General features: G+C 44.4%; 1 protein-coding gene across 1 annotated transcript in view; it reads left to right on the top strand.

Moving 5' to 3' along the window:
- LOC109906947 (RNA-binding motif, single-stranded-interacting protein 3) overlaps positions 1 to 21,130 on the top strand; it is a 228,496-nt gene that overhangs the window by 63,150 nt on the left and 144,216 nt on the right. Inside the window, exon 3 of the mRNA XM_031793820.1 lies at positions 9,598 to 9,656. Coding sequence (XP_031649680.1) covers positions 9,598 to 9,656 — 59 coding nt within the window. The remainder of the gene's footprint in view (positions 1 to 9,597; positions 9,657 to 21,130) is intronic.

The following is a 21,130-nucleotide window of genomic DNA, read 5'->3' as shown; positions in this document are numbered from 1 at the left end:
GCAACTGCACATGGGGACAAAGACCGTACTTTTTGGAGAAATGTCCTCTGGTCTGATGAAACAAAAATAGAACTGTTTGGCCATAATGACCATCAAAAAAGGGGGAGGCTTGCATCCCAACCGTGAAGCACGGGGGTGGCAGCATCATGTTGTGGGAGTGCTTTGCTGCAGGAGGGACTGGTGCACTTCACAAAATAGATGGCGTCATGAGGAAGGAAAATTATGTGGATATATTGAAGCAACATCTCAAGACATCAGTCAGGAAGTTAAAGCTTGGTCGCAAATGGATCTTCCAAATGGACAATGACCCCAAGCATACTTCCAAAGTTGTGGCAAAATGGCTGTGGCTTAAGGACAACAAAGTCTAGGTATTCGAGTGACCATCACAAAGTCCTGACCTCAATCCTATAGAACATTGTAAAGAACTGAGAAAGTGTGTGCAAGCAAGGATGCCTACAAACCTGAGTCAGTTACACCAGCTCTGTCAGGAGGAATGGGCCAGTTCACCCAACTTACCGTGGGAAGATTGTGGAAGGCTACACGAAACGTTTGACCCAAGTTAAACTATTTGAAGGCAATGCTACCAAATACTAATTGAGTGTATGTAAACTTCTGATCACTGGGAATGTGATGAAAGAAATAAGAGCTGAAATAAATCATTCTCCCTACTATTATTCTGACATTTCACATTCTTAAAATAAAGTGGTGATCCTAACTGACCTAAGACAAGGAATTTGTACTCTGATTAAATGTCAGGAATTGTGAAAAACTGTTTAAATGTATTTGGCTAAGGTGTATGTAAACTTCCGACTTCAACTGTATGTCTATTTTTATATGGCCTATTGATTAACGTCACCATTTACCTTGAAACATGTCATCATTCCAAACATTGTACAATGTTGTGTCTCATTGGGCAACTAGGCTATAAATAGGAGCTAAGTGCAATGGTCAGGTCATTCTGAGGAAGACCTCAGCCTGACGTCGACACGTCAGTCACCTGTTCGTGTCCTGTACAATGGGTGAAAGTGAGCAATAAGTCAATCTCTACCTTTTTTTGTTGAGTGCTCCAATCCTTCCTACCTTGAATTAGTCCGTTTGGAAGTTTTTCTTGGGAAACCATTTCCATGATTTGAGTCCTTGTTTGGAGCACCCCTCCTTTCCTTTGTTTGCTGAAGCGCGAAGGCCCACCTGAACTATTGGTAAAAAAAAATGGGTCAATGTGCCCTTGAGTAAGGCACTTAACACTAAATCGCTCTGGATAACAGCATCTGCTTAATGACTAAAATGTAAATGTAAAATGAAAGTGCCCCTCCATCCATTACAGTTGCAGCAGCCTAAAGACGGATTGACTTTAGGACAGGAAGCAGAGACTCTACAATTTCCTTCCCTCCCAGGTGCTTTGACGTATCCTCCCTCTCGGTCTCCATCCCTTCCCCCGCTTTCTCTCTCACTCTTTCCCTTTCATCTGGAGTAGTGTGGAGAAAGCAACACAGATGAGATGTGTTCATTTGTGCGTGTCAGACAGAAATGCGTGGCATGTCGGCTTGACAGGTTGTAGACGGGTGTGGACAAACATTCTGGAATGCTGAAGCTTGAAAGAGAACTGTGGTAATAGCTATACTAGTGGAAAATAGCCATACTGTACCCTGTACCCATTACCCCTTCTATTAAACATACAAGTACACACACATACAAGTACACACACAAACACACAGCCATTTTTCTCTCCCACTCACTCCATTAAAAGCACTCCGTATCTATAGTGGAGCCACTGTTGTCTTTCACTCTTGTTCTCTCTTTCTCTCATTCTCTTGTTCTCTCACTCTCTCGCTCTCATTCTCTCTCCCGTCCTCTCTCTCGCTCTCTCTCTTGCTCCTACTCTGGCTCTCTCCCTCCCTCTGGTACATGTGGGTGGAGATCTCTGTAGTGAGCTACAAGCTGATGACCGGCCAGCATCTTTCACCAGCACTACCTGTCAGAGATGCATTATCCTGTGTGTGTGTGTGTGTGTGTGTGTGTGTGTGTGTGTGTGTGTGTGCATGTGCGCGCGCGTGCGTGCGTGTGCGTGCGTGCTCAGAGTGAATTTGTGTGTGTGTTAGTGTGTTCATGCGTTAAGCGTGTGCATGTGTGTGTGTTATTTTGGGCCTGATAGAGATCCTGGGGTGACAATGACATCACCACTAAATAATTCTCAGGTCATCTGCAGGCACTAACTCAACATGGCCAACACTGCAATTGGAGGCTAGTCAGGCTAGCCTCAGTTAAAGCCTCTTAAACTTGACAACAAAGAGCCAGATCCCAGATGAGGTTAAACTTGACAGGGTTTCTTGAAGCCAGAAAATGATTGGCCTAATCCACCGGGTCACAATTTGTCAAAGAGCCGTTGTTGCCAGAAGCGCAATTTTCATAATTCATATTGGACGCAGTAATGTCAGGATGACATTTAGAAATAGTTCTGTTGTCTTCCACAGTGGGAATATGTCCCACGGTGAGTAGAACCGGAGGGTGAGGAGGGCCAAAGAGCTTAGACCTGCAGATCATAGAAAACCATTGTATCACCTGATAGTAGCAGGGAGAGTAGAGCTTAACTGACAACAGTAACATCTTGTACAGTGGTAGTGCAGTGGCCATACTGTGGGATATCTTCAAAGGGCAGGTCCCTCTACAGTATACAAGTACAGCTCAGGAGAGTGGAGCGTGATTGATTTTGATTCAGTGCTACTCGAGTGAGCAGCGGCTCTCCCCCCTGCCAGGTGTCCATCAGGATAGAGCAGACTAGTTCAGCAGTGCACAGCACCTGCCTGTCTGTCTCCGCAGTACACTGGGAGACTGGGGCTGCATCCCGAGTGGCACCCTATTCCCTATATAGAGCCCTGGGCTCTGGTCAAAAGTAGTGCACTATATAGGGAAATGTAGTGCCATTTGGAACACACTTTGGGCCTCCTTGCCTGCCCTAACTCTCTGTCCAGTAGTCACAGAGGAAGCTCCTATGCTTCCAGGTGTACTGGTCCTAGTCCTTATTGCCCCACTTCACAAATAGCTGTGATTTGACCCCTGTCTGCCAGGCTCACCTTTAGTGCTCTGAGAGGGGTCGGCTGAGCTTGAGTGTCAACCGGAATGTGGGACTAACTCAGGGGCCCGGGATTCCAAGGTGCCATACCTTGATGTAACACACCTCTCTCTCTCTCTTTCCCGTTTCACTTTCCCACTTTCACTTTATCACTCAACTATTTCTCAGAACCCCTTGTCAGACACCCCGGGGTGCCCACACACACACACACACACACACACACACACACACACACACACACACACACACACACACACACACACACACACACACACACACACACACACACACACACACACACACACACACACAGGACAGAATGTGACTGTATCCCCCTAGTGGATGTGGTTATACCATGTAGTCAGTGGAAACACAGACATGAAGCAGAAACTGCCTGGAGCTCTTTCCCACCTACCTGTCATGCCACTTCACATGTCTACCACAGCAAACAAACACCCAGACAGCGAGGGCCTTTGGAGAGCCAGCGGGGGGACAACACCACGCTTGGGTGGTCTGCCAGTCTCCCTCACCCCTCCTCCTGCAAAGCTGCACCAGTGATGTGTGCTGGCTCCGGCCTGCTCTCCATCCCCACATAAGAACCACTTCACCCACAGCGCTATGGCAGAAACGCCTGGATAATGCCTGGATAATTTCACCCAGGGAGGAAAAGGGTGGATATTCAAACGATTCAAAGGATCTAATGTCATCATCAGACCTCAACCTCCACCCAAAAAGTAGAAGATGTGGTTGAGGCTACGCATCATATTTCAATGCCCAGAAAACTGTCAGATGAATACATTTGTACAGATTTCAACACTATAAAACCACCTGTATTCCTTCGTATTATTGTCAGAGAGAGAGAGGAAAGCTTTGACTATGTACAGACTCAGTTAGCATAGCCTTGCTATTGTAGGCAGACCTGGCTCTTTTTTTTACCTTTATTTAACTAGGCAAGTCAGTTAAGAACACATTGTTATTTACAATGATGGCCTAGGAACAGATGGTTAACTGCCTGTTCAGGGGCAGAACGACAGATTTGTACCTTGTCAGCTCGGGGATTTGAACTTGCAACCTTCCGGTTACTCGTCCAACGCTCTAACCACTAGGCTACCCTGCCGCTCTCAAGAGAAGACAGGCTATGTGCAGACTGCCCACAAAAGGAGGTGGAAACTGAGCTGAACTTCCTAACCTCCTGCCAAATATATTGCCATATTAGAGACACATATTTTCGGATTTGAAAGCAAACCCAATTTTGATAAACTCGCATATCTATTGGGTGAAATGCCACAGTGTGCCATCACAGCAGAAATATTTGTGGCCTGTTGCCACAAGAAAAGGGCAACCAGTGAAGAACAAACACGATCTCAAATACAACCCATATTTATGTTTATTTATTTTCCCTTTTGTACTTTGTGTTGTCTTAAGGGTAAAAAATGACCTGTCCCTATGTTTAACAGCAGAGAAAACCTCCTAAACGATATGTTTTCAACTTGGAATTTGATGACTTTTCCTAGAGTGACCAGCCTTACAAAAAGTGATACATTGTCGTTGTTCATATTTCCATGAAAGCTGTAGACCCAGCAATTATAAAATCATTTACACACCACAAAAACCACAAAGACGCACACACACACACACACTGATTGAACTCAGACAAAACTAAAACTTTATTGTGAATGTGCAGCATCTCCCCTCCACGACCCCACACATGACCCAAGTTCACAGACAAAATAAACACAATTTCAGACAAAATAAACAACATCTCAGACAAAATAAACATTTCTTGAAAGCATTGTTTACTAATGGGGAATGCAGTCAGAGGCTATAAAAGGTGCTGCAGATGACAGTCCCCCCAGTTCTCTCTTTGCTGATGAGTGCATGTTTCAGTGCCCAACAGGTCGTAGATCTGATTTTTTCAGATGTCCAGGAGGAACAAGAGAACAAAGATTTAGAAGAAGAGCAGGTATCTGAAGAAGAAGATGGGGAAGAATACAACCCAGAGCACGATGCATCATCTTCAGATGAAGAAGAAATCCCTACATTTTTGTCAAAGAACAGCAAAATAACATGGTCCTTGTCACCATATGACAACCAGGGCCAAATGGCAGCACAAATGTCATAAGGACCCCAGGGCCCACAAGACATGCAGTTGCCCAGTACATCGCCTCAACATTCTACATGTTCATCACACCAGCCATCGAAAAAAAATCATCCTGGATATGACAAATTTGGAGGGTTTCCATAAATATGGAGACAACTGGAAAAGGATGGATGAGATTTACCTGCGTGCCTACATAGGGCTGCTAATCTTAGCTGGTGTGTATAGGTCCCGAGGCGAGGCTACATGTAATCTCTGGGATGTAGAGAGTGGAAGGGTGGTTTTCTGGGTTTTCTGTCTTTCGCACTTTCTGAAGAATGCTACGATTTGATAACCGTGAGTCAAGACCTGCAAGACGTGTGAGAGACAAACTGGCGGCCGTAAGAGAGGTCCGGGAGAAGTGGGTGGAGCGTCTGCCATACCTCTACAACCCTGGGCATGAAGTAACAGCGGATGAGCAACTGGTTCCATTCAGAGGTACATTTTTAGTTTCATATCTGTAATGTAAGTGATTTTCTCTGTTCATTTCATTATGTATTGCTATATTATCTTTGATTTCTGTGTTTTTTTTCTGTGACATTAACACTAATTACTGATAGTAATCTCTTGGGTCAAATGGTCGCTGTCCTTTCCGGCAGTATATGACCAGTAAGCCAACAATGCATGGCATCAAGATATGGGTGGCCCGGGATGCACAATCCAGCTACGCTTGGAAGATGCAAGTCTACACAGGGAAGCCGACCAGTGGAGGCCCGGAGAAGAACCAGGGGATGCAGGTTGGGCTTGATGTGACAGATGGACCGCCACTCTAGTTTCTGACCTCCCAAAGAGGAACAAGAATGTGGTCCTCCTGAGCACACTGCACTAAATGGCTGAGATCAATGATCGTGAGGACAGGAAGCATACTGGACGACAACCACAACAAACGAGGCGTGGACAACCTGGACAAGGAATTTACAGCTGCAGGAGGATGACTGCCCGCTGGTCCCTGGTCATCTTCCATAACATCATGGATGTGTCCATACAATGCATTCGTGAAATGGAACAGATCAACCCTACCTGGATGCCTGATAAGCGGAACAAGAGGAGGGTGTTCCTGGAGCAGCTGGGAAAGGCACTTGTAACCCCACACATTCAATGAAGGGAGCACCTCCCGCGCACAGCAGCCTCTGCAGCGCTTGTGAAAGCTGTTCAGGGGGCTGAATCTTGTCCTGATCCACATGAGGCTGCAGCTGGGGCAGGCAAGAGGAGGAAATGCCGATTCTGAAATAGAAATACTATGTGCTGTGCATGTCAGAATAATTCTGCAAAGTCCATGCACACACACTTGCATATTGTCCTACATGTGCTAAATAGAGTTGATTGATTTATGTTCTTCACATTTTTGTTTTGTATCTATTATCTTATTTTATTCTTATTTATTGTTGTTGTTTTTACACCTTATGGGTGGGGACAATGGTTAAAAAAATGGGAGAACACTAGTATTTTGTAATTGAATTCCTCATTGTACAGTATATACGAATATGTCACTATGTTGCCAAAATGTTAAAGAATGTTATTGTTTCGCTTCAATAAAATGCATTCAAAACTACTTTCTGCACATTTCTGCTACTTTCTTAGGCTGTACAAGTGCTATCTCTTGCTAAAAAGTTCATGTTTACACCTATGCAGTACCTTTAGCAATAATAATAATAATAATAATACTTTAGGTAAGAAAACAATTATAACAGTTGTGTTGTAATAAACTAGTGGTGTCCACTGATTAAATGCAGTCTTTCTGCATTGTGAAAAGGGAAAACCCAGATATTCACAAAGTTTGTGATGAATGACAGGTTGTTTCTTCATGCAAAATAGATTTGGGGTTTAAAATTCAATTAAGCTGCTGTATCTTAGGGGTTTAGTGAAGGCGGGTCCTTTTTTACCTGAAGGCAAAACTGCGGTACACTACTAGAGAGAGAGAGAGAGAGAGAGAAAGAGAAGAGGGAGCCAAAGAGAGAGGGAGCAAGTGAAACAGAAAGACACAGGAACTGGGGGAGGACTGACTAGGGTCAGTAAAGACATTTATAACGGAGACTAAGAGTGATTGAAATAGGATTAGAGGAGACCGGCTCAAGAAGAGCTAAAGCATCACCATTGTTAAACCTGGGCTTCACAGGGACTGTCTCTATCACATCAAAGCCTCACCAACCAGTCCTGGAAGAGGTGATGCCAGCATGGTGTCCACACACACATACACATCTCGTGTGCCACTTGTATTCGCTGTTTATTTCCAAAATGTTCCATTATGGGCTAGATGCATGATACTACCTTTTATTTTCTTCCCACCCCTGGTGTCTTTGTGGGGTATTTTTGGATCACAGACAGGATGCATTGATGAACCATGTTTAACATTTAATGAGACGAGCCATGATTAGTTGGCAACCAGAAGCGAGTGTCTCCTGGTCCCAGTGGACCTAAACAAAGTTATAATGATAACTTTCCCCAACTGCATGCCAATAGGAGGCCTTTTTAACTGGTTCCCAGAACGAGCCGACTGTACACACAGACATACAAATAAACACACTCTTGCCTACACAACCAGACATGCAAAAAGCCCATGCACACTTTGATCAGTGCCACCTTAACACTATACTTTTTATAATTGATGTGTCACAGAAAGAGCTCCACTGTCACGACTCCCGCCGAAGTCGGTCCCTCTCCTTGTTCGGGCGGTGTTCGGTGGTCGACGTCACCGGTCTTCTTGCCATCGCCGCTCCACCTTTCATTTTCCATTTGTTTTGTCTTGTTTTCCCGCACACCTGGTTTACATCCCCTCATCACTCTACGTGTATATTATCCTCTGTTCCTCCCCATGTCTGTGTGTGGTATTGTTCGCTTGTTACGTGTGTAACGCTACAGGCGCCGGGTATTGTTGTAACCCGTGGTTTTGTTATTTTGTACCTATTTGTGTGATTTGTGCGCTATTGCTTTTTCCATGGGCCGGAGTGTTGTGACGCAGTTGCGTCCGGCTGTTTTCCTCTGCCTGACTTAAGTGTGCCTGTTCACTCATCTCTGCTCTCCTGCACCTGACTTCCTTTGACCAGTTGCGCACACTCTGACATCCACACTCATTATTACCATTGTGTCTTGGGTAATTATGCAACAAAAAAAATGTCATCAAAGCATATCTGTCACATGCACAGGATACAGCAGGCGTAAACAAATGAGTCTAAGGCTTTACTTTGTAAGCTTTTTCCTCAATAGTGCAACATCAAAAAAATAAAACAATTGTGCTTTGAGTATATCAATGCCAAACTTTTTGAATCCAATCTTTTCTATTGCTCTTGGGAGACGCCCTCGAATTCTCTCAGTGATTACAAATCCCTGTTGATATTTCTTACCACAAGTTTCCATCTGTAGCCCTGCGTCCCTAATGGCACCCTATTCTCTTAATAGGACACTACTTTTGACCCAGTCTAATTGGGAATAGGGGACATTTGGGACGTAACCACAGTCAAATTACCCTGCGCCTCTATCCCATCAAGACAACAGTCTGATTGGTATCCAGGAGGCTGAGTGTCAGGCTGTAGTTTTCCTCTTTGTGCTCATCAGTTCGTAACTGCCACCCACCCCACCGTAGCATGCAGTAAATAGAGTTTCCACTGTGCGTTGAGAAATGGCACAATTATCCCCCGCTGGTGAAATATGGTCCAGGAAGCTGCACACTTCCCTATTTACTGAGAGAGAAGCTCAATTTCCTACGCACACACACAAGGGCATGTACAGGCACGCACGCATACACACAGTAACAAACACACAGGCAGGCAGGCAGGCACACACACACACACACACACACACACACACACACACACACACACACACACACACACACACTGACTGACGCAGTCATGCTCTAGTCCACACACAGTCCATAATGCTGAGTTTTTGCCGCAGCGAGTCATAGTGCAGTTGTTTGATTAATGGGAGAGATGAAGTGGTAGTAGACATTCCCGATGTGTTAACTTCCGCTATTTATTTCCCAACAGCGGTAATGGTTATCAAGAGAGCATTCGTGGCTCGCTACATTTATTTATTGAATAGGCCAAGTGGGGGTTAGAGAATTGAGAGAGGACAAATAGCCTACTGTAATGGTAATAGCATTACTGAATTCTAAGAATATTCCAGATGTTGTTTTGTTCTAGAAACATTCCGCCTAGTCATTCTAAAAATGTTACTCTGCTTCGCCAAATGTTGTTATGAACCGTTGATAAATTTTTTGACAGTACATTTTGGTCCAACTTTACGACTGGTAGTTATAGAGGAATGGACAAAATGGAGGATGCACTTTAAATGCTTGATGTCTATTTGAGTGATATCATGCCTAGACTAAGGTCATAAAGCCAGTCTAGTGTAATACTAAAATGCTCTGTCATCTCTTTTCTCTTCACAGATATGGAAAAATTGTGTCAACCAAGGCGATCCTGGACAAGAACACCAACCAATGCAAAGGTACGTCACCAAGGTCACTGTATCCCAAATGGCACCCTAGTCCCTACGCAGTGCACATGCTGAGCCTTGTGTTAGCCACGGGAGCCTTCTGTCTGCCACCGTCCGTGGCGTGACGATCACTCTTCAAGGCAGATGTTGTCATAGGGAGGGTTTGGAGCCAAGCCCTGGCATAAACATAGACCTCAGTCAAGGAAGCGCCTGCATGTTGTAAATCAATGATTTAGCAGGTAGTGCTAGCTGGAGGAAGGATGGAGGTAAACAACTAGTCCTTGTGATGAAGCTCGCTCGCTGGAAGGACGTCAGAGGATAGGCAGTTGTTGTGCAACCCCTCCCTAGCTACAGTATGTCTTCGTCCACTCTTTTTATGTCCTCCTCTTTCCTGGAAAACAGTATTAGCCTGTGCTGTCTGTATGCTCGCTATGAATGTAATGTTGACACAGCACACCGAACAATGGGGCTGTGATAGTAGCAGGTTATATTCAGAATGCTACTCAAGTATACATATCCAATGAGAGGCTAACAGGCAAGTACGGTTCAGTTAAACATTGATTACTATCCCATTCGTCTTACCTCTCAAGTATACATATCCAATGAGAAGGCTAACAGGCAAGTACGGTTCAGTTAAACATGGATTACTATCCCTCTCGTCTTACGTCTCAAGTATACATATCCAATGAGAAGGCTAACAGGCAAGTACGGTTCAGTTAAACATGGATTACTATCCCTCTCGTCTTACGTCTCAATCTATTTGTAGAGCTAGTCCCTGCTCCAGCCGAGCTGCTACAGTACTGTAAGTATAATACAGTACTTTTCCTTTTGTTCATTCTCCTCTTAAGCCTGTTGCACACTCTACGCTAACGGCAGCTCCATCCCTCTGTTTGTGTAGAGTGTGTAGAGCCCTTTAATGGCTAAAGCCAGCCTTAGTCTTGGAGGAGGAGAAAAAAACCTGATTAGTCTGGTACTTGCCCCGAGGTGTCTGGCAGCACTGTTTAAGCGCTATTGAACTTCCATCAATACTTTTAATTGCTTTTTGCAGCTTCCTCACTCAGTAACGCGGCCCCCTTCAAGGTGAAGCTGCCTTCCTAGCCATCCTTACCTGGATAGATCCCACCTGTTGTGGTCCGGGTCAAATGTGGAGGCTGGAAAACCCTCGGATTGGCTTAACCACCTTTGTGTGGGGCGGCAGGTAGCGCCTAATGGTTAACAGCTTTGGGCCAGTAACCGAAAGGTCCCTGGTTCGAATCCCCGAGACGACTTTGTGAAAAATCTGTCGATGTGCCCTTGAGCAGGGCACTTAACCCTAATTGCACCTGTAAGTCGCTCTGGATAAGACTGTCTGCTAAATTACTAAAATGTTAATGTGTTGCTGGTGACTCATGTAGGCCATCACAAGTCAGCCTGTTCCCCTTGTTAGGAGGATGGACGGACCCAGATGATTGAGCGATTATAAGGGTGCACCAGAGGTGAGAAGTACATTGCAGATGAAGTAGAGTCTCTCTGTGTCCAGGCACTGGCCTGGTGAGTTATGATCTGAAGGGCCAGGCTCTGTGCTCGCGGGTGTGGGAGACTAGTTTCCCATACCTCACCCGCCTGGAATGCAGCGATGCCAAGAGCCAAGTATAAGCGTCTGTATTTTACGAGTGGAAATGATGGTCCAGCCCTGAGAGAGAGAGACAGAAAGAGACACAGAAGTAGAGAGAGAGAGAGAGAGAGTAATGGTCTCATCAGAAGCCATGTGTTTCTGTATAAAGGCAAATCTCTGGCATACTCCTTTCATGTAACCTATGTCTCTGATCACTATTGACAGCCAGGGCCTCATTCCTTTCATACTGATGTTGAAATACATGTGCAATATATTTCAGATTTTCGAGAGCTTGACACAGAGGGCCTGTTTTTTTTTTCTTCTTGACCCCTGACCAGCATTTTTTTATTTTATTATTGTCTTCTAGTGAGAGACCAATGTTGTAGCATACCCCTAGATCTTTTTATGATAACATCAATGTTCAGTGGTTACTCTAGTCTACACAATCTGCTTCTAAATAGATTTTTTACTTTCAAATGATGCTCTCTCATCCTCTCCATCCTTGTAAAGGTGAACGCATTTCCCCTCAAAGAGAAGCAGGAAGGCACGGGTCAGAGCAGGCTTCGTGTCTGTCATAAAAAAAAGAGCACCGCGTCGCCCTGATCCGGTATCACTTTGTTTTCAGTCTCTGCCCTTTTGACCTGGCGCTTGTTTAAATGTCAGAAGCAGTGCTTTTTTTTTAGCACCGTGGCACCATCAGACAGACAGCGAACCGGCAACAAGCCGGGCCAATTCCCCCTTCCTCCTATCCTGTGTTATTTGTATTTAGTTCAGCTCAGTGAGCGTGCAGTAAAGCGCGAGAAAAGGGGAAGGTGCAAGAGGTCAGCAACCAGTCATCTCTGGGAAGGGTGAAGAAAATGTGAGATGCACTGAGAGAAAAGAGTGGGAGATCAACCTGTTTGTTGTAGGGAGACAGAGATGTGTGGGTCACTGTACAAGTGTCACACACAAATACACACACAAATGCACGCATGGTCCATCATTGCCATAGTGCCGGAATAGCAGCCTAGGTACTCCTGTAAAAATTGTAAATATTAATAATTTTTCGGGGTACTTTTGATAGCATTTTTTTTCCTAAATGTTTGTTTTTGTTAGCTAATTTGTTAGCCATCGGCATGGTATGACTGGAAAATCAGTTGATTTCACCGAACTAATGTGTCACTGTCATCAAGAAGCTAGCTACCTTGCTAACAAACTAGCTCGATACAGTATGTTTTGATTTGAAGTAAGGGGATAGTGTTTGGAGATGGAAGACTCGTTGAAGATGCAGAGGTTGAAGTTTTGAGCAGTTTGCTCCAGTGGTTTCTCCAGTTCTTTTGTGGAGGCTGTCGTGTTTTCACCCAGTTGGGTACAACACACCGGGAGTGGGGAAGTTCTACCCATGGAGTTTAACTTCAAAGACTTTTACTGAGAAGCACTGCTTCAGAGATGGCACTGGCCAGGCTGCCCTGATGAACGGCTCTGGACCAGTCTAAAACCCCCTTGATGTGACCACCCTCCTGTTCTTCTCCGAACTGCCTCTATTGTAGAGCCTTCCTCCTGACGCTGACTGATCAAGCCATGAATGAACTACCCTGCTTGCCATTATCCAGATTAGGGGAGGGTTTGGCCGGGGGGGGCTTTACTTGGCTCATTGTGCTCTTGTGGCCTGGTGCCTGTGGGCTGACAGCCGTCAGGTGAACAGTGTTTCCTCTGACACATTGGTGCGGCAAGCTTCCGGGTGAAGTGGGCAGGTGGTAAGAAGCGTGGTTTGGTGGGTCATGTTTCGGAGGATGCATGACTCGACCTTCACCTCCCTGAGGGGGTAAAATGCACAAAAAAAGATGATTGAAAATGAAAATAGAGGTCTTTGCCGTTGAAATGAGAATGCAGAAAATAGCCTCATACCTACTGTAAAATATGCTGGTGGATCATTGATGCTATGGGGCTGTTTTGCCTCCAATGTTCCTGGGGCCCTTGTTAAGGTCAACGACAGGACATTTTAGCCAAAAACCTGGTGGGCTCTGCCAGGGGGCTGAAACTTGGACGCAAGTGGATCTTCCAGCAAGACAATAACCATAAGCACACATCAAAATACACAAAGAAATTGTTAATTGGCCACAAAATCAACATTTTGAACACTACCTTTTTGAGAAAAACAAATATTACAGAATCAGACAGAATCTCTTTCTCTGCCAATTGTATTAGTAGAAAATAATATAATTTCACTTTTTTGCATTCAATAAAGCTCAGTATTTGAATCATTTATTTTATATAATTATTTTTGCTGATATTTATCAAGGGTGTCAATAATTTCAGACCCCATGAAAAACCCTTGCAAAGAGTGCACAATCACATTGAGGCTAGGATAGTACAGCCTCTCCTCTCCCCCACACACAGCCTACACCCCCAGCCACACACTCATCCATCTGCCTTAGGACTCTATGGCTCCTGCAGCAACCAGGACCAGATCTATCAATCCTCCGCCTGCCTAGATTCACAGCGTGACTGCCTTTCACCTCTGCATCTTCCCATCGCTGACTCACACCCTGGACTAACCGCAGAGCAATGTGAACAGGAAGTTGTCAAAGGCTTAAGGGTCGTCAAGCTCTGTGGGTAAGAGGGGAGGTATTCTCTCTCTTTCTCTCCCTCTATTGTTCCCTCTGGTTCCCTTTGGATGTTTCTCATTTAGTAGGATTGAGATATGGGTTAACTTCATCTGAGGATCTGGGGGAACCGAAGCCACTAATTTGCCATCCGGAGGCCACAAGGGCCTCTTAAAAGCTTGAAAAAGGCAGCTCAGGCATTTGAAAGAAAGCAGGGGCTGGCCGAATGGAGACATTTTATATTTTCCTGTATGAGCCCCGAGGCAGAGGAAATGACCTCAGACCTTTAAAGGACCTCCGTTTCCTCCGCCAGGAGATAAAGCCGCTGAGGCTGAGATTCACCAAGCCCGCCTGCCGGCGCGACACTGCACTGGATTGTGGGAAATTAGATGAGACGATTGGCTCCCACGACTTTGTTCTCTTCTCAGCTGCCTGTTGTAGTTCCTCAATAGCTAGGTTTCCATCCAATTTGCGACAGATTTTCATGCGAATATTCAAAAATCTGCAACAGCTCAACAGGGTACAGATATGGTGCAGGTAGACAACCTACACTATGAGATTATTATGGATAAGAGCAATATTATTTTTATTTGTCAAATGGCAGCAAACATCGATCATCACGTCACAAGAATAAGACCCTCAATATCTATTGGAAAGGAGCATCAAGCTCATCACGTGCACTTTCACCACCCTGTGAAGTTAATCATAACTTATTTCATTTGTTGCCTAATAAAATGCGTGGTTTCCTGAGTTGTAGTGGGGGGACCACACAAACATATCATCGCGTGACTCCAACATAACTTCAATGTGATGGTTATTATATCATATTTAATCATTAAGGCGTTTCCACCGCAATTTCTCCCATAATTAATTTTACTTTACCGGCATATCCTGTTTCCATCAGCCCGGTTGTGACTTCTTTTCATGCATCAGGTAATTCAGTCGCATGAAATGGTTGGATGGAAACCTGGTAACCACGTAACCTGTCATGAAGTGTATTTATATTGGTCCTCTGTAGCTCAGTTGGTAGGGTATGGTACTTGCAATGCCAGGATAGTGGGTTTGATTCGCGGGAACACACGCACACAAAATCTACGTGTGTATGGCTTTGGATTAAAGCGTCTGCTAAAAAGGCATGTGTTATTACATTAGATGATAATTAAATCCACATGGTAATTACATAGAAGGTACACTACACAATATCACACGGCACTTCAATAATGTACTTTCAAGGATTTGAAAACAAACTCCCGATAACCCTGCTGGCGTCTTGCTGTGAAATAATTAGAGGTTTTAATGAAGGTTTAAATAGAATTCATTTCCAACACACGGTCATTATTCCTTGTGTGCGTAATAACAATTGTAGTGATATAGCAAACTGGTACTTTTTGCCTAATGATCCTGTCGAAAATATACAGTATATAAAGTAGGGCATCACTGTCTAGGCTTGACCATTACAATGGCCTGCATCCATACACTAACCCCCTAGCACAGAATGACCCTTTAATGGAGAAACATCTGCCATGTTAGGCCCTATAAAGAGAGATTTATGGCTACATTGAAGGCTGAGTGTAATATTGCATGATGCCGAGCATAAAGGAGAATTGATGAATGAGGTTGCGCTCTCCAAAAAGCCCTGTTTCGGGATTGTCCCGTATGGCTTTTCGGGGAAGTGGAGAGAGAGCAAGGCAAGTGATTGCTGTTTGCATCCATTATTGGTTTCTCATTAGAGTGGCCGACATATAAACATTTGTCTATGTTGTACACGATGCCGGCGTAATTAAGGATTCTCTTCATAGCCCCTCTGCCCTTTGAAAGTGAATTATGTGCAGATGAGAATCTCAACTGAAGTGTGGCCAGCAGCAGACCTCTTCCAAAATGCCTCTCTCGCCCCAAAAGCGATCCCAGAACGGGGCGAGCTATGTAGAAATGAGAGAGGCAGGGAGAGAGACCGTTAGCCTTTCCCCTGTTCGCATGTGTATTAATGACCTTAATTAGTAATCGCAATGGGAGTATTCCATTAATTGGGTGGCGTCCAGCACGCAAACCTCAATGTGTTGCACTCATAATCCATTCATTTTGTTTTTCTGCAGAGCCTCACACAGCTCAAGCCCCCCTTCTCCCTTCCCCTTCCATCTCCCATTCCTGTAAGCCAAGGCGCTCTCTCGCCTTCCAAGTTGGCTGCTCACCAAGCTGGCGTCTGATTGGGCGAGCACGTCGTAAATGGAACCCGGCCACCACATTCCTCAAACAGTGACCTTTTGTCCCCCCTCCACTTCCTGTGCTGCTCCCGTTGGCAGTGTGGTCTCCGCTTCACTTCCAGTCCAGGCCAGCCCGGAGACCAATGCCCCGGGGGACAGCAGCACAGTCTCCGTGCCATGAGCCCTGAGCTATGACACCATCCTTGCTTGTGTTCTATGTCGGTTCCATCCTTATACAACTCTGTTGGGCTCTCTCCCCTCCCAGTCCACTGACAAATGGCCTTGAGGGCTATCATTCGAGGGCGTATCTATCACCATTTTTTATCAGAGAGCAACCGTCGCTGGTGTGGTAACCACAATGAGGGCATCGGCCTTCCCCTGACCTGCCAGGAGTTCGGGGGTTCACCCCTGCATCTTCCTGAGTAATGATCATATCCTTGATTAGTTAAGGAAGGAATAAATCAAAAATGCATGAATAAGGGTAGATGGGGGCGGCTTGGCTGTTCCTCATGAATTAATCAGAGCTGGGGGACAAAGAGGGCCGCACTTAAAAAATACAGGAACACTTTGTCCTTGTCATGATTTTAATGTTTGTCTCTGCTTGGGAGATTTATTTTTTGGGGGCCCTTCTTGATTTTTCATTGATCTATGCTTTGTTCAAATATTTGCTCTGTCTGCCCATCTTTGTACAATCTGCTGAGGTGATTATGTTGCTGTTGCTGCATCAACAATCAGGCAGACCTGGATGTACATGTAGCAGAAAATGGCACTGCCTGTATATGAATTGTACCTCTACAACTCACAGCTTTGTAGGCTTAAGTGCCCCCTCTGGTTCTCACCTTTCCATGTATTATGCCACTGTTTAAAGCCAGGTCTCTTGACATTCTAGCCTATGACCTAAATTACTTACATCGTCAAATGAAATGTCATGCATGAAGTAGCATGAATTAGAAGTCATGCATGAAGTAGCCCTCAAGCTCCTGAGTGGTGCAGCGGTCTAAGGCACTGCATCTTAGTGCAAGAGACGTCACTACAGTCCCTGGTTCGAATCCAGGCTGTATCAAATCCGGCCGTGATTGGAAGTTCCATAGGGCAGCGCACAATTGGGCCAGCATCAGGGGTTGGCCCGTGTAGACCACACTAGATCACACTAGACCTACCACATGACTGCATACAGTACGTACACATACATTACATTACCAAAAGTATGTGGACACCTGAACGTCGAACATCACATTCTGAAATCATGGGCATTAATATGGTGTTGGTCTCCGCTTTGCTGCTATAACAGCCTCCACTCTTATGGGAAGTCTTTACACTAGATGTTGGAACGTTGCTGAGGGGACTTCCATTCAGCCACAAGAGCATTAGTGGCGTCGGGCACTGATGTTAGGCGATTAGGCCTGTCTCGCAATCGGCATTACAATTCATTCCAAAGGTATTCGATGGGGTTGAGGTCAGGGCTCTGTGCAGGCAGTCAAGTTCTTCCAACCAATCTCGACAAACCATTTCTGTATGGACCTCACTTTGAGCACGGGGCCATTGTCATACTGAAACAGGAAAGGGCCTTCCCCAAACTGTTGCCACCAAGTTGGAAGCACAGAATTGTCTAGTATGTCATTGTATGCTGTAGCGTTAAGATTTTCCTTCACTTTCCAAGATTTCCATTCACATTATCATTCATCCCTAATCACTCCAGAGAACGCGTTTCCAATGCTCCAGAGTCTAATGGTGGCGAGCTTTACACCACTCCAGCCAATGCTTGGCATTGTGCATGGTGGCTTGTGTGCAGCTGCTCTGCCATGGAAACCCATTTCATGAAGTTCCCGAACAACAGTTATTGTGCTGACGTTGCTTCCAGAAGCAGTTCGTATTTTGCCAGAGGATCCATCTTAAAGGTAGACTCAGCAAAATGAAATAGATGCTCAAAGTAAACCACATAGTGGGCCAATTTCCGTAACAACTAAGGGCATTGAAGAGCTGGTTTGGTGCTACCAGGCTCTAGCAGCGTGAAGCGAGCTTGTGCACTTGCACATGTACTGTGTGTGACTGTGAGAGCAAAGTGTTGCATCTCACTCATCTCTATCTGCGGTGTTGCTTGTGACAACGTAATTTAGCTGAGTCTACCTTCAACAACCTTTTGACAAGTAATGAACACCTTGCAGGTCTCTGACCCCCTCCCTCTCAAGAGCTCTTCAGATGATGCACCCAACACATCTGGGTTACGCTATTAAGCTAACAAGATAATGTAATTACTGTGTATTACCGTGTAACTGAGTGGCGAAAACAATTACACATCTGAATGGAGACCAGGTTTGCTGGGCGTCAGTTTTGTAGTACTCCAGACTGGTCTTGGTCTCGAGACCACATATTGAGTGTCTCGGTCTTGTCTCGGTGTCCTCCTCATTCTTTCCCGAGACCAGCGGAGTAAAAAAAATCATAATTATCAGCTTCCATAAAACCGCTTCGCCAGGCCAAATATATACATTCCTTTATTACAACAGTTATATTTTAACAGCCTTTATATGTATTATCGACATGTTACACAGTGGCGAACCTATAGGTCTCCAGTGTGTGACAGGTTTTGTGATTCTGAAAGGACAGGAAACGTAATACCAGCTCACCCATGTAGTCCAGTTTGGTAAAACACAAAGGGCCAGTGGAGAACATACACCATTTTTTTCAGTGGGCATGGCGTACTTCTTCATCCCTGAAAATGGTTTATTTGACCTGGATTTAATTAGGCAAGCCAGTTATTTGACCTGGATTTAATTAGGCAAGCCAGTTATTTGACCTGGATTTAATTAGGCAAGCCAGTTATTTGACCTGGATTTAATTAGGCAAGCCAGTTATTTGACCTGGATTTAATTAGGCAAGCCAGTTATTTGACCTGGATTTAATTAGGCAAGCCAGTTATTTGACCTGGATTTAATTAGGCGAGCCAGTTATTTGACCTGGATTTAATTAGGCAAGCCAGTTATTTGACCTGGATTTAATTAGGCAAGCCAGTTATTTGACCTGGATTTAATTAGGCAAGCCAGTTATTTGAGCTGGATTTAATTAGGCAAGCCAGTTAAGAACAAACTCTTATTTCTTTATTTACAATGATGGTCTACACAGGCCAAACCCAGATGACGCTGGGCCAATTGTGCGCCGCCCTATGGGACTACCAATCACGGCCGATTGTGATACAGCCTGGTTTCAAACCAGGGTGTCTGTAGTGACACCTCTAGCACTGAGATGCAGTGCCTTAGACCGCTGCCCCACTCGGGAGCCCATACTGATGCTTATCAAAGTAGTGTAGTGGAGGTATACTGCAGCAAGAGTGTTTTGGAGCAGCTCACAGAAGAATTACATCAGTAGCCGGTAGGGTAGGAAAGACCTTTCAACTTGTGATATCTACCAGTAAGGCAAGCACTTATATACAGTTGAAGTCAGAAGTTTACATACACCTTAGCCAAATACATTTAACTCAGTTTTTCACAATTCCTGACATTAAATCCTAGTAAAAAATGCCCTGTTTTAGGTCAGGTAGGATCACCACTTTATTTTAAGAATGTGAAATGTCAGAATAATAGTAGAGATAATGATTTATTTCAGCTTTTATTTCTTCATCACATTCCCAGTGGGTCAGTAGTTTACATACACTCAATTAGTATTTGGTACCATTGCCTTTAAATTGTTTAACTTGGGTCAAACGTTTTGGGTAGCCTTCCACAAGCTTCCCACAATAATTTGGGTGAATTTTGGCCCATTCCTCCTGACAGAGCTGGTGTAACTGAATCAGGTTTTTAGGACTCCTTGCTCGCACACTCTTATTTTTCTTTTATTTTACCCTCTTTTCTCCACAATTTCGTGGTATCCAATTGTTAGTAATTACTATCTTGTCTCATCGCTACAACTCCCGTACGGGCTCGGGAGAGATGAAAAACAACAGCCACTGCAAACTAGCCGACAACAAAAGCTAGCTAGCTAGACCCTGGAAAAACTACTGCTCACTATTTCTCAGTGACCAAGTTTCCATTAGTTTTTGTAAAAACGGTCCCACCCATTAAGTCAAAATGTATTTGGTTGATTCCACTGTCACTCCAAAATCATTTATCTAGCTTCTGATGGCCTAGCCAATGGCTGATTTAGCTAGATCGATTTTTTCCCCCCCAGAGACCAGCAAAGAAAAATCCTGATTGGATCTTTTTTTCTAATCAGCGTTAACCCTTTCCTTTCCAACAAAAACTGAAGAGATTCAATCAGAACATCATTGAAAATAATAATATCATTATTATAATCATTATTTTGTAAATCCTTAGCCTTTCTCTGAAGGTATAGTAGGCCCATTGTTTTCCTCTGTGTTTGGGTTAGTAATCATTTCTATTGTCCCTCAACATGCCTTTTTTCACTATTCTGAATGTCTAAAGAATCCACATGTTGTTCTGAAATATGAACACAGAAATACTGGACATTTTGAACTCTTATTATGGTGCTGATTTGACTAAATTACAACATGGTCTTGAACTGGACTCACATTTTTCTGGTCTCGGTTTTGACCACTCCTCCGGTCTTGGTCTTGAATCGGGCTCAATTTGCTCCAGTCTTGGTCTTGAATCAGTCTTGTTTTAGGTGGTCCCAAACACAACACTGCTGTGCGTTTAGGATATTTTCTCACTAGCAATATTCTGCCCACTCAGATCAATTAACACCAGTTGGCTCTGAGAGGTGTTCTTAAAATGAGCAAATTAGAATTTTGAAAGCTGGTTTGGGGTCTCTTAAATTAGGCTAGCCATTTAGTCATGACTGGCGCATTTGTAATTCTCTCTCATCTAAATGGAGCTTAATTTAAACACTGTGAACTGAGCGATTTTCAAACCCGAGCTGTCTCTCTTAGTAACTGGGTATTTAAGTAACATCTTAGCCAATATACAGTAGATATCTTTATGAGTCCACAAATCATAATGGAACATTTATGATTGCAGGCTTTCCGTGAATAAGCCCTCATAATTCTTAATTATTGATACAAAATAATGTCAACTGCTTATCAATTAAATCAACTGTGCACGGGAATGTTGGTTTTGGAATGACTGTACCTTAGACACCCAGTTACTTGTTTTG

Source organism: Oncorhynchus kisutch, linkage group LG17, assembly GCF_002021735.2.
Source record: "Oncorhynchus kisutch isolate 150728-3 linkage group LG17, Okis_V2, whole genome shotgun sequence".
NCBI lineage: Eukaryota > Metazoa > Chordata > Actinopteri > Salmoniformes > Salmonidae > Oncorhynchus > Oncorhynchus kisutch.
The sequence above is the reverse complement of the archived record's forward strand: the minus strand, read 5'-3'. Positions and strand labels throughout refer to the sequence as shown.